Here is a 15,209-nt window from a genome sequence, read left to right on the forward strand (position 1 = left end):
ATTATCTGATCACTGACAATAACCAAATGGTTTTAATACTATACATACCTACATAAATACTATACACAACTAGATTATAAATTTGTGGACATGTTTATTAACATAGTTTCGTTATAATTATCGAATTGACGTTGAAGCCATAAAAGAGATATTTGGTAGTAGAATATCTCGACCTTATATTATGTAATGTGCGGTTCTAAACTGTACAGTTTATTGTGTTTTAATACACCTAACTGGAGCACGCCTTTGTATTGATTTTTTTGAAAATAAATGGACAGAGTCCTGATTGTCTCATATAGTAATGTAGGTAGGAAAGTACCAAAAAATAATATACAAATAATCTTTTAAGTATAGATAAATATACATTAAAGGTCCTTAGTTCAGAAAATTATTAGATTTAAATGTTTAATTATAAGTCAATAAACTATAACATTGAAATGTAATTTATAAACAATAACTAAACTGACAATAACCAAAAATTAATGTATTAATCACTGAAAGAATCTAATGAACAAATTTTAAAAATCAATACTAACTTATCGCTAACACATTTTAGTCATTTGAAGGAAATGTTGCAGTGAATCATAAGTGTATATAAATTAAAACGCATTTAGCGCTATCGAATCGTTAAAAAAGCAGACATTCATGTGTCGAAATCGGACCTTGTATTTTCCAAAGAATTAATACAATAAATGTAAAAATTATACTTCTATATAAAGTAGAATATCCCCCCCCCCCCAACCCAAGAATAAAACCTCTATTTTAATTGTAACTTAATTTTTATCTTTAAATTATAGTGTTAAGAGTTATAGAGTAATAATACTATTGTTTAAAGATCCATTAAAACATTTTTATAAGTGGGAGTGGCGGAAAAAACTGGAATATTTTTAATGGCATTTTGTATTAGTATTTTCCAATTCAAAATCGAAGCTTAGATGTCATTACAGTTGTCAATACAATTAGAATTCAATTAGAAGTTATTTGTAAATTAAAATATGACTCAAAGAAAGAACATTGTACGTAAATACACAAGATTATAAGTTGTTTAACGTTTAGCGAAAACGGCATTAATAATTATTCTGCTCGTCCATTCCTGTATATCCCTCATATTATCTATATACCTAAATTATGCATACGCATTATTATTATAATATTATATAATATCATCCAAACTGGACAATTCCTATATAATCTTCCAACACTGTATGCAGAGCGTGACTGGTAATTTGTAGTATGTCCGTTAGATTTTGTAAATGGTTTAAGACAAAAACAACTGTTGTGATGGTTGGTGAATTTGCTCGCTATATATAAGGGCACCAACCTCTGCTTAAACATGCATAATTTGCGTAAAAGAACTTAGAAACCACACCACGCTTAAACATAAAATCAATCGGGTGTCTAGCAGCGTGATGATATAACAAACAAATAAATAGGTAGTTAACACCACCAGACCAGTGATGTAACTACATAGTACTATACACAGTGCACATTATTAAATGGGTATAGGTAATATGTATTAGACGTCAATAAAACGTTCATTTAACTTATAATAATGCGTGTTATTCGCAAGTAATAATTCTATTCGATATTTTAACCTTATATAAACGTTATAATTGTTACTTACGAAAAAAAAAAAATACCAGTTATATATATATATCATAAAATATCTTATTATATATCCTTGGTATGGTATATAATTATGGCAATAGTGATGGCTAATAGTTACTTTTAGTATATTTAGTATGTAATTTATAAATAATAATTGTAAAAATATAAATAATATAATTGAATATTGTTTTTTTTGTGAGTGTGATATTTCACGCTGATTATATCACCTAAAGCCAGTGGTGCGTAACCCAGAGGTCGTAAAATTGTTAAACAGGCTCATCAATAATTAAACACCAAACAAAAAAGTATTTTAAAGCTGTCTCGTAGAAATAAATACATTTAGGGGTTGTGGACGAATAAAGGCACAAATTACTGAAAAAAAAAACTTCGATTGATGATAAGAGTTCTAATAGTAAATAGTGGTTAAAAAATGTTACCCTTTTGGCTATTGAATAGTTTTCGGGATCGGACTTGGGTTTAAACGCGAATACTTATATTAACTATTAGATTTAGCGATAGATTAGTGTGAAAATTCGACAACACAGGCATGTCTAAAAATTGCCTTTGAAAAAGAAAAAATGGATCGATAAATTAAATATTTCTCTAAAATTAAAACTAAATATCAACTAAACATATTCGATACATTGTATAATACTTGTATCTTTACGAGCATATCCGACTTTAGTTCGCGGCGTTACAAATTTACAATCTATACGAACAACTTACAAGCCCACGGACGCTTATCGTATAATACCACGTAATAAACCCACATAGGTACATATTCTTTAAGGTTTATGTATATAATATACATATTATATGGCAATTATGCACAAGATGTAACGTAAACTTTTCTTTGCATATATAGTTTTCGTAGTGGTAATTGGAAGTGTGTTTTTAGGTATTATTATCCTTCTTTCGAGAGGCTTACTACTACAGCCACTCAATTGTATATATTTGCTATTCTTATCTATGTGTAATTAATAAAACATTAAATACCATAAGACGTTTTTATATACATTTAGAGTGCGTTGCGTGCAGTAATATCCGAAAATTCTATTATACAAGTATAATGGAAAATAATAATATATGAATAGTTAACTTTTTTATGTATGACAAATGGTAAGACGTATGATAGTTATCTTATTTTAAATTCAAGAATTTTAAATCTCAATAAACATTCAGTGTCTCAATGGTGTTTTATTAATGTAGAGTTGAACGTTTTTAGCAACTATTTAAATAATTGTGAGTATAAATTATACACTTAATAGGTGGATGTTATACTAAACTCTGATTATACCGAGTAGACTAAACAAAACTTTTTTATCTGCAGTTTGAGGATATGTATTATTCAAAAATCAAAGAAACGGAATAGATACAAATAGTAATGACAAACATTGAACTATAGAACATAATATATTTTATAATACCTAATATTAAATATGTATGGATGTTGGATGTTGAATGCCTATAGTAGGTACAGAATATATGGAAAGACATGCAATCCTAAGTATTATTCAAAATTATACTTATACATTAATATACAATATTATGTTAAATTATGTATTAATTGCATTTTAATGTAGGTATCATACAAATTTTATCAATAGAAGTATACATATTTCATAACCATAAATAAAAGAACTACATAAGAATATTATATGTTAAATACGATTATGATTTTGTATTTTTATTGTGCTTCTAAAATATGCATACCTATTGTATATCAGATATTACGTTTTTATATTATTCTAATTTTATACATTAAACATGTTAAGAGGATGTCAACGCACTGTTTGTTTTCTCTTTCTCAGGCCTACGCGCAACAGACAAAATGCATTCACACAAAAATATTTTAATTTTTTTTTTTTTAAATCTTAGAGTAAAATAATCAACCACACAAATTATAGAGTATATAATTTTTGAGGGTGGTTATATCAATTCATGTAATTATTGTCTCAAAATAATTTTAAAATAATTTATAAAGATATACTAGGTACCTACTCAAAAATCACAAAAATCTATTTCATGTGAGTGTTTCATCTATTTTGAGCGTGGGTATGAGAGAAAACAATTAATATTTCACTAACATTCTCTTAAATATGAGTTATAACGGTACTTTATTCACAGTACTGAATTCAATTACTGAAATGTGCTATGTTTGTTAGATATATCTAGTAGTGTTTGAAATGGAAATTGCACTCATATCAAATATGTATTTCAAAATGGAGCCGTATACACACGTATACATATAACGATTGTTTCGTGTAAATTTTGGTAAAGGCTTATGGGATAAAATAGAACATAATACAATTACATTCCAACTGAAACCATAAGCAAAATTTGTACAAAAGAAAATTATTTAAATTTACAATATTTAAATAATAATATCTATTTTAAATGTAATTTGTAAAATATTACTTATTTACCTTTTCTAACAAAATATTAAATAATTATATTTGAGATATCTATAATAATATTTAAGTCTAAATTATTTAAATAACATTGAATTTAGATTATGATGTTTTTATTATTTGTATTCAAAGCGGTGATAGAGTGTCAGCATTTATTGCTTAGAACTGATAAGGAATAATGAATAATATATTATGTAACTAATATATTTGTGTATTAGTGAATCTAAATATTTTGAAAATTCTGTTGTGAATAGATAATAGTTATAAACGTTATAGGCTTTATTATATCCATTGTAAATAATTGACAACAAAATATTTAAACCATGAAAAAAATTGATTTAAAAAAGTTAACATGCTTTTCAAAAAAAATATTTTAAAATTCGTTCTATATTGATTAAAATTTGTAACTTAAAAATAAAAACTTATAACTACAGTTTTACAGATTTACATATTCAAGTTGTATAACAGAGTTGAATCTTGAAAGGTTTCAATAATAATTAAATTAATTCAAAAATCAGTTTAAATAATCATTAGTACCTATATCGAGGCGTCCCATTAACATAGATAATTTGTATTAAAAAATTGACCTAATGTCACCATTGAAAACAATGATTGTTGTTAAAAGTGACTCATAATAATTATTCATAGCTAAAATAGAAACCATCTAATCTTTGACTATTACTTTATTATACTTATAGAATTCGAATGAAATAATAAAAGAGATATATTTTCAAATTTTCCCATGTCAAAATTATCAAGAGAATAAAAAAAAAAACTGGAATTCCTAATCACATAGTTTTATAAAAAATAATTATTAATTTACTTAAAGCGACCAACTATTACAAATTGTAATCTTGTGCTCAATATTTCAAACGATATAAAATGGGTAAGTAATTGCAACGCTCTTACATTTATAATATTACAGGGAATTTATTGGATCAATTGCATTGAAAAGTCTGAAAGTAAAATTTAACAGCATAGCAGTAGGTATCTTTGTACTGTAACGCCGATAAGTTATGCGACCTTGAAACAACACAGTGGTGTAGTGACGATTCATTGATCTTGTACACTGTATATGTGTGCAAGAACGTTTTGTTTCAATTGTTTTTAAAAACAACTGCCACTCGGTGGCATACGCTCAACTAGCTACAAATCCACATATGGCTGGTTTTGCAATCATCCAGTATAACGTATGGACGTTTCATTACTTTAGATTCATTTTCACTTTACAAGTGTATATATTTTTTTTATAAACATTTTTATAATATACGTAAGAAATAGCAAAATCAATGATAAAACAAATAAACTATTTTTATTTATTTTTGACATTACATAAAAATAAAATATAAACTATATCATATAATTATTTGAGAAGATATGTATTAAAAGCATAAAGATATATTTTATTAAGTACACAATGAATGATGTTAACTTATATCATTCAGACACAAAAATAAGATATCTACAACGGATGTAACCTTATAATGGTCTTATAATAAATATAATTGTTATAATTTAATTTTTTATTTCAATTATAAATATACAATCAAATGAAAAATATGAAAATACATTAGTAAAAAAAAGGCACAAAAAATGAGTTTCAATTAGATTTAATAATTCCACAGTATCGTATATAAAATTTATATAAAGGTTAAATGAGAATTTATAATGAAATAAAAATAAAAATATATATGTATCTGTTTGCAATTTGAATAAACTGCTAACTATTTTCAATTTAACTAACAAATCATAAAGGAACAAGTATTTTATAGTACAAGATATAAAGTACTCGTATAAATTTGTGCAATGTAAATATTTTTTATAAAGAAAATGTACGAAACACTGCAGTTGATTGAGGTATGAGTCCTAAAAGTTAAGTAAATACCTTATATTGTTTTTCATAAGTTAACATTTTTATGCATTATTGTGTAATTTATGATTCTTCTCTTTTTTATATATTTGGATTATAAAGGCTGATTCACTAAAAGCATATTTAATCTCATCTTTCCTTTAATAATAAATTATTAAAATTTCAAAATTAGAAATTCTTAGATATAATTAAGATCATGTTTATTTAGATTTCTTTACAATTCAAAAAGTGCTTTGTGGGGTTAAAAACGACTATATTTTATACTAAACCATTAATAAGGCCTATTATTATTTATGCTTAAGATTAATTATTCAAAAACTTCTTATACGGATTTCAATTTATTCGCAACATTTACAAAAAAAATTATCAGCCCAATAATTAAAATTAAAAATAGGGTATGTTAATTTTATAAAAAGATGTTGGTACCATCACAGGATATTTTTTTAGTGGTAAAAATATATAAATATTTGAAAATGCAGCCTTTCAGTTTATTTACAAATTTAAAACTCAGAATTTCAAAAACACATTGTTAAAACATAAAAGGTGACTATATTGGTGAATCACTCTGTGTATAATCATATTATTTTATGAGGTACTTAACTTATATTAATTAATTAATTTAATATATCTAATAGTTAAACACTTTCTGTTGCAATCTTTACAAAAATAATGAACTATCTACATAGATAGTTAATAGTTTGCGTATCATGTGCTAATTTAAAAATTACGTATATTTCAGAATTATTTGATATTTCAAAGAAATTGACAATTAGAAAAGGAGTTAACTTTTAGTATAGTCTTACTCGTGAACAGTTATATAAATTTACGATTATATCATCAGACCTAGTTACCTATTACATTATTTACATAATATCTTATTAAATATATAAAATTATAAGATATAAATAATATCAAATATATCTCCGAATTAATTTGTAAAGTATTCCATAAAACGCAATAATAATCTTTAGTACTTTAATATTATTACTATGTCAATGTCATATGCTTTAACTCACAATTTTAACTTCGATATTAATATTAAACCTAACATTATTATATGCAAAGTAATAAATCATATATATAATAAGTATATTGTATTAAAATCAAGTAGTAGTTTTATAAAGTATTGTGCAGTGCAACGAACCATTTAGGCCGATGAATCCAAAACATATTATAATAATGTTTGAATGTAAAATTATAAGGTAAGCGCAATTGATTTACTGAATTATGAAAATATAAGAAGCACAATTGATATAAAATAGCTGATCCAAAAACTCAACATTTTTTTAAGGCGTAACTGGTCCATGACCATAATTAGATAACAATACATTCCATCACTACATTATCTGTAATCTGTACATATATCATTTAAAGATATAAATAGGAAAATTTATCAATTAAAAATAGGACCCAACTCAAGTACTTAATTCAAAGATTGTTTTCAGTGTTTAAGTTAAATAAATATAAATTAATAACAAACATTTTAACTTACCAAAATATAATATTCATAAATTATTTTCAATTATAATAATTTAAAAATTAAAGATTAATTAAAAGGGTTTAATATTTAAATTAAATATATCAATTATTTGTAATTTTTTACACGGTAAATAATTTAATGTAAAGGCTCGTTAAATAAAAATAAGTTCTATCTACTTGATTATATAAGACCTTAATTTGAGATTGTTCAAATGTATTTGTTTACATTAAAATGATTTTTAGTCATAATGGTATTTTACAGCATACATTAATTATTTAATTAAACATTCAAAAATTCAATGCACGTAGATTAAGAAAACATTGGTAATGAAGAAATATAGAAATATTCAGATTTTCCTGTGGTAAAGACATTCTAAAATATGATTTTATACATTAATTACATAATAATAAATCAGAAATTTCTTGAAGGCAATAAAAATTGCATTACATCAACTTGTTTATTTTTAAATTATTCATAGGTATTTTTCAACGAAGCTTATATTTTCAAAAATCGGTATCGGAACATTTTTTAAATTCAATATTACAAAGATGTATTTTATAATTCAAACATATGTAAATATAAAAATTTCCCCAATTGAGATTATACCAAATGATATATAAGTTAATCCTTCAAAAAATTATAACTATTTATTGTAGATTTATGGAGTCTAACGAATAATAACTTTTAATTAGATAATTAAAACGCTAAATGAAAGTACGAATGACAAGATATAGTTATACTCATCAAACGAGTGCAAAATATTTATGTGATACTACAACTATTACCATATACAATACGTTTACCGCAGTATAGGATAATACGTGCATAACTCGTCAACTTTTTTATTATTTTACCTATGCAATATATGTGTCGATTTATCCTTGCATGCGTATGAAATAATAATAGATATAATAATAAATATTTATTTAAATGCAATATAAATGTGTATTCGTATAAATAATAATGATAATAGTAATAATAATAGTGCCTAATAAAAATATAATATTATATTATAATTATATGTTACCAAAAGACTGGCGATGAATAATCATGAAATAACATATTCAAGCAAAAGCATACACAAAATCGAGTTAAAAATAATTATAAACGGAACCTTGAGATCATTCACAATTTTAACTAAGGCGAAAAATTATTGGCATAAGAAGTGCTGCCGAAACTGTTATGTAAGATATTTCTTTATTAAATTTACGAATTACGATTTTATATAACAAGGCGAATAAAAGTATAACTGTGTATTTTCGATTATTATTTTTATGGGCTATAATACTAGGTATACTATACTATAATTAATTTCACATTAGTATACATTTTAGATTCTAAGCGGAGCGATAGATGTATTGCAGATTTTATAGTGATGTGTGTTTTTTTGTGTGTCTGTGTACCTACACAATAAATTTTAAAAATAGTGCTTCGATTTTCAGCTTCAGTAGCTTTTCCAGTTGGAAAGTGAATCTAGTTGGTGCATTGGGGAGATCAAATTTTGAAATTCTAAGTAGTTTTCAAAAAGCACCAGGAAAAAAAAATAAATAATTAAGAAAAAACAGGACTTTGTACGAAAAACCAATTTTAGAGAAGATCGATAATGGATATTAGTGTAACTAAAAAAAAAAATAACCTTAGACAAATGACATTTTCACTGAATATTTATACTGGCATTTTCTAAACTTGATCAAATTTTAAAACTATTTCAAATCTTTTAAAGTTATTTATAGACATTTTAAATTTTAAATCTTTTTAGTTTTTTTTTTTATAAATGACAATACAATTTTATTTGTTGGGTAAAAAAGCTTAAAAATTTAATACAAGGCTCTTTATATATTGTCACAATGGTAGTTATAAAATAATAAAAATATATAGCCACAATTTTTTTTAAAATAAACATTGAAAACTTAATTGTTGATCAAATACGTAAAAATCACGAAAATTTGCAATTTATTTTGAGTTAAAAATTCGTAAAAATGTATCTTTTTAAACCGTAAAACGAACCATCTCCACCCAGAATCGTTTTTCGTATACATTGATATTATATCATTGAATTCAAATTTAATACCATGCATTGCAGTAATCCACTTGTAATTTTCTGTACAGCAGAACGATATCCACTTACCCGCTTTTTTAATTTTAAAACTAAAACATGTACTTAAAATTGTTTCTTTAAGTATATCCAATTTTGGGGAAGTAATGCTAACAGTCCCCTCCCTGACTCTCGATAATACGAAAAAAAAGTATATCTAATTTATTTGACAATCTTAACAATAAACACTTTAAATTAGGTAGGTACGTACTTATTAAAAATCAAATGGGTAAATTGATAAATATTGTTCATGCAAGTCAGTGATAATTTAAGGTTTATGCACTACGTACCTACCTAAAGATATTTTTTTTACAATAATTTTAAAGATATATTTGTGCTAAATAGATTGTTTGATTGACATTTGTCTAAATAAATGTCAAGTTAGTATGTTGAAAGCAAACAAGTCAGGATTGTTCTAAAGATAAGACTAATAATACGCTCAACAAGATTTAACAATGTAACACGCCCATAGAAGTTTCGCGCTTTTAAAAACATCAGCTAATTTACAATAATAAAACATTTATTATTAAGAACCGATAAAACAAAATAATAAACCAAAAATGATTAAGATATAAAGATTAAATTAATATATTTTATTTAAAAATCGGTAAAAAAAATAATAAATTAACGTAGGTACCTATATACTATGTTGGTTATACATTTCATAGTTTTAAAAGTATTTTAAAGATTGTTTTCAACCATATTAAATATTAGGTATATAACAAACAAATATTGTTGTTCAAGTATAGTGGAATATCCATAATACGACTTATATTTAAAATATAAAATACTTTTTTAATAAAATTTCTTTTATATATTTTGAGTTAGAAATTATACACTTATGAACGGACCCTTCGAAGTCCACAATCCACCGCAGATGGATTAACTATCTAGTAAAATATATTGCAGCTCACATAATATCAAGCTAGTCTCACGGGCAATGACGCGCGCCGAGCGGGTTGGCTATATAATATTATATAATATTATATAATCGAGTGTCCTGACTGATTCACAGGCCGATAAACGTAGAGCCTTAGTAATGATAAAGCTTGAGGCTTGCAATTTTCAGAACACCTTCGTACGAACTTATAAGTAAGCACTAAGAGAGTATTTCAAAGTTGTTTTTGCACAAGTATTTTGAGATTAGAGATATTAAATAACAATTTTAAATATTTGAACACACAAAAATTGAACTTGAAACATAAGCTTCAAGTATAAGTGATTTTTGAGTGGGAAATTGTATTATGCATTTATACATTAAATTTGTGGAAGGATATTATTAGGTTCTAAAAATAAAACTAACTTTGTAGGTATTACATTTGTTGAGCTTTTTGAATACAGTTTTTAAGTTATCAAAACTTGTAAAATAAATTTAGACATTTTAACTGTCTATAATTAGTTACGAAAAAAAACCAAGGTATCATAATATATAAACTTTATTATGTGTTAAAGTTAATTGTCTTGTTTAATTTAATTTTCGAAATACAACACAAAAATAAAACTATTTTTGTTATAACCCCAACGTTGCATAAAGTTTCGCAGTTTTTTTCGTTTTGTAATTAAATATTTTGAAACGTGGGTACCTATAGGGAATATTCACATTTGGCTATCATAAAATCTAATTCGTTACCAGAAATCACTCTTGATATTGAAACATTTTTTCTGATGTAAAACGTGTGTGTGGTAACACAATTAAAAAAAAAAAAGGTGGAAGACAAGTGAATAACGTTTTAACATGTTTAAAACACATTAGGTGTTTCGAGCAATCACTGAAAGTATTGGACGTGTTAAATTCTTAAATTTGAATTCAACGATATAAAACTGAGCGAATACTGCCTGTCGGGCAGCTATATAATACAAATAAAATTATTTAATGATATTACTCTGATTAAAGATATTTATTTTACTTCCTATAAGGTATTAATACTACAGTGGGTTAAATTCATTTTTTCCAAAAAAAAAAAATTTTAAAGTGTCAATAAAATGTTAAATAACACCATATATATATTAGCTCAAATCGTTATTCTTTGTTTAAATATCTAATTTCGTGTTATTTCGCTAATAAAACTGATATTTTAATGTGTCTATAAATAGATCAAAACGAATTAACATATTTTGAAAAATATGTCATGTATAGAAAATGATAGTACGAATTTTAAATATCTAAGGTTGTTAATTTTTGAATTACAACAAAATGATAAAATACTTCTACGAAAATTATCGTTAATTAACAGGTGAATATCCTAGTCTAACTTCAAACGCTCATAAATAATTATTAAAATGTATGAACGTTTTTTAAATTTATTAATTATAGGAGTAAAACATTTTGTCTTTACGGATATTATAATTTTCATTCAGAATAATATTTTTTGAAAATGTAGTAGGTTTTAAGTTTTACAATGTGTTTTACAACATTTAAATCAAACTATTAAATTTAAAAAAATAAAATAATAATAATAAGATTAATATAATATTTCATAACTATTCTTAACTACATATGCTGATATACCCATTCTCTCATTCTTCATCACTCTGTAGAATCATATTTTCATAATAATTATATACCTATAGAGCATAAGTACATTTATTTATCACAGAATTTAAAATATGTGATGCCTACAGTCATTACAATTTACAGTATCCTACTAGATGACGAATTTTATTAAAAACTTGCTCTACAACAAAGTTGCAAGTTCATCGGACGAATGTATTCATTTTATAAACATTTAGTGAGTGTGTTTTTTTTTATTAGGTATTTAAAGGTACACAATAAGTAGACGAAAAAATGATTCAATTTTTAAGATTTCAGCATCTTTAATGGTAAAAAATAAATATAGTTGGTACTTGAAGTCGAAATTGAAGATTGTGATTCGTTTACAAATGTGAAAAATAGGAATTTTTACGCAGAACCAGTTCTTGAAAAAATTTAACGGGTAATTATAGCGAAACTCAAAAAACGAATAATGGTAGATATTTGGCATTTTTTTCAAATGTTTAAATTTTCTTTTTCAAAATATTTTGACTATTTTTGAGCTATTCAATGGTACAAGAATATTACGATTTTGATACATTTTTTCAAAAAATAATTGTTGAGAAAAAAATTATTGCTCGGTCAGAAAGCTTGAAAATATATTACTCATAAGTAGTTTCATACTACAAACAAAAAATCTAATAAATTTTTAATACATTTTGTTTTTAATAAATACTTTAAGTTTTGATTTATATGTTTTTCGTGGATACTTGAAACATTTAAAATATACATACTGTGTACTATTATATTTTATACACGAAATAGAATTTTAAAATTAATTTTGTTTTAGCCTATACTGTTTTACTGAAGGCTAATAATACAATAAATTACTTTAATAGTAATAATATCATAAAATAGTATGTAAGCTAGAAAGTATTAGCTCAGGATTTTTCTTCGAATACAATTATTTTATATCACTGAATTCACATTTTAAAACCCTATAGAGTTCAGAAAAGCGGTCATCAATTTATTTCTTATATACCTTTATTCCCATGAATACACAAATATTTTAGTAAAAATTAATTTTTTTAATGGTAATATTAAGTATCTAAATTATATTATACTTGTTTACAGTTGTTTACTTGTATGTACAAATGATAATATAATTGTTCATGCATTATTAATTATTTTTAAGTTTAGTTAGTACTATACAATGAATTAATTTTTTTTAATTAAGACTTTATTTTTAATAATCCGTTTGTTATAAACTATTAAAACTGAAATCCATACAAAATGTCATGTATTATGAATTTTCAGTTCGTGTATACTTTTTGTTAATTTATGTATACACCACAATACATTTTGTTTGTCATACAATTAAATTAATATTATAAGCTATTAGCATGCATGTCTCAAATATTTAACAACTAAAATCTTGAACATGTTTTCTATAATATTTTTTTTAAAACTAAATTTGTTTATATTTAAACAAAAATTGTTGATTACAAGTAAAAAGATGATTTAAAGATTTTTGAATACCAAAATTATAAAATTCGTTAATATTTATAATAAATTTAACATAGGTATGCTTTTAAATCTTCCTTCAACAAAAATGATTTAATAATTACTATGTAATATTGATGAGAAAAGATGAAAGTATGATGGAGAAATTGTTGTTTGTTGTAATTACACACTGTGCCTATTTTTAAATAAGCCTAAGATAAGTAGGTACATACTTATACTATAAATAATAAAATGAGAAAATAAAATTTTTATATTAACGTATTTTACAAACTTATTAACATCATACACAACCTAATTATGTTAAACCAAATTTCAATCAGATTTGTTTAAAGTAATATAATAGTAAGTAATAGGTATGCAATTATTGATAGAATAAAATAAACTGATAGGTACGTAGGTATATACACTCTTTATCGAAATACTTCAAATTTTTGTTGAATATTTTTTTTAGAATAATAAAAATCATTATATAATGCATAATTTAAGTTTACCTTTTGTATATAGTACATAAACTGTATAAACTGTAAACTTATCGCTATTAATTAAATAGTAATTAAATTTAACTGAATAAGGCAGATTTAATTTTTAAGTCAATTGATTTCTTTGTTTAGTTCTACAGATGAAATAAAAAAAAAATTTTAACAGTGAAATCTAAAGTAATTATAAATTTTTCATTAGAACATAAACAACTAAAATCAATTTATAAATGTATCGACCTACATTTTAGTAATCATATTATAAATAATTTTAATTGATAAGTCTAAAACATCAGAAGAGTGTTTTATTGGTCTGTAAGTACTTATAAATTAAGAATAAGACTACCTATACAAGTTAATTTTATCTCATATCTGCATGTTAAGTTATGCTGTGTGCCAAAGTTTATAAAACCAGGGTTGAAAACCATAATATTAAACTCAATTTAAAACTATATGTAACAGAAAATTAGTGTCACTAACCTTGACTAATTCCTTGAGACGTTCTCGGTTGTATGTGCTACCGATTTCCTCGCCGAGAGCCCAGTCTAAAGCCTTACTGATGGGCCAAGACAGCGGGGTAGTAAGCACCATTACGGTTTTTGTGACGTAAATGGTTTTGGCTCCGATGGCCAATCCGTGACGTGAGCAAACAGCTTGTGGAGTGATTTCACCGAAGATGACAATGGCCAGAGTAGAAGTAATTACGGCCACCAAGCCGGACGTCAAGTCATCCAACAAAATGGTAAATATCGAATTGACCATGACGTTGCCCAATAGAATACTACATAGCAAGTAGTTACCATGAATACGCACAGGCAATATAGCTTTGGCGTATTTTCGTTCTGCCTCTGTACCCGTGTTGCAAATGATCTTCAGGTCCATTCGATTCAACGACATCAGACCCAAGTTTAGACCGGAGAAAAGGGATGAGAATGATAAACACGTGAGAATAATAGCAACCTGCAGCCAGAAAGGTAGCATTTTTTCGTACACTCCCATCTGTTTATAATATTCGCTACCCATATGTGTCCAAATTGCACCGGACTTATCGCTCTCTTTTGAACAGAAGTAGAATACCGTACCAGCTTTACTGGCTTGCGGCAAAATGATATTTATTTTAACAGTGTTTGGTTCGTTTGGTATAATAGTTACCTGAAAATTCAATCAAAAATAATGTAATTATGGTCTTAATGAAAACAGTTTAAAAAAAATCAGATCATAGAAGCGTATTTTAATAACTATTATTATGATTTACAAAAGATGATTGTGTGCACA

General features: G+C 25.0%; 1 protein-coding gene across 3 annotated transcripts in view; it reads right to left on the reverse strand.

Annotated features, from left to right (window-relative positions):
• The window catches only part of uex (metal transporter uex), a 103,369-nt gene that overhangs the window by 67,297 nt on the left and 20,863 nt on the right, over positions 1–15,209 (reverse strand). For all 3 annotated transcript variants that reach the window (XR_016190270.1, XM_089219531.1, XM_089219532.1), the window contains exon 4: positions 14,415–15,086. Coding sequence is in view for 2 of the 3 variants with exons in the window: in XM_089219531.1 (XP_089075657.1) it covers positions 14,415–15,086 (672 nt within the window). In the remaining variant the exon portion in view is untranslated. The remainder of the gene's footprint in view (positions 1–14,414; positions 15,087–15,209) is intronic.

This window comes from Diuraphis noxia, unplaced genomic scaffold (genome assembly GCF_037042655.1).
Source record: "Diuraphis noxia isolate RWA-SAM2 unplaced genomic scaffold, SU_Dnox_SAM2 contig0001, whole genome shotgun sequence".
In the NCBI taxonomy this organism is placed as follows: domain Eukaryota; kingdom Metazoa; phylum Arthropoda; class Insecta; order Hemiptera; family Aphididae; genus Diuraphis; species Diuraphis noxia.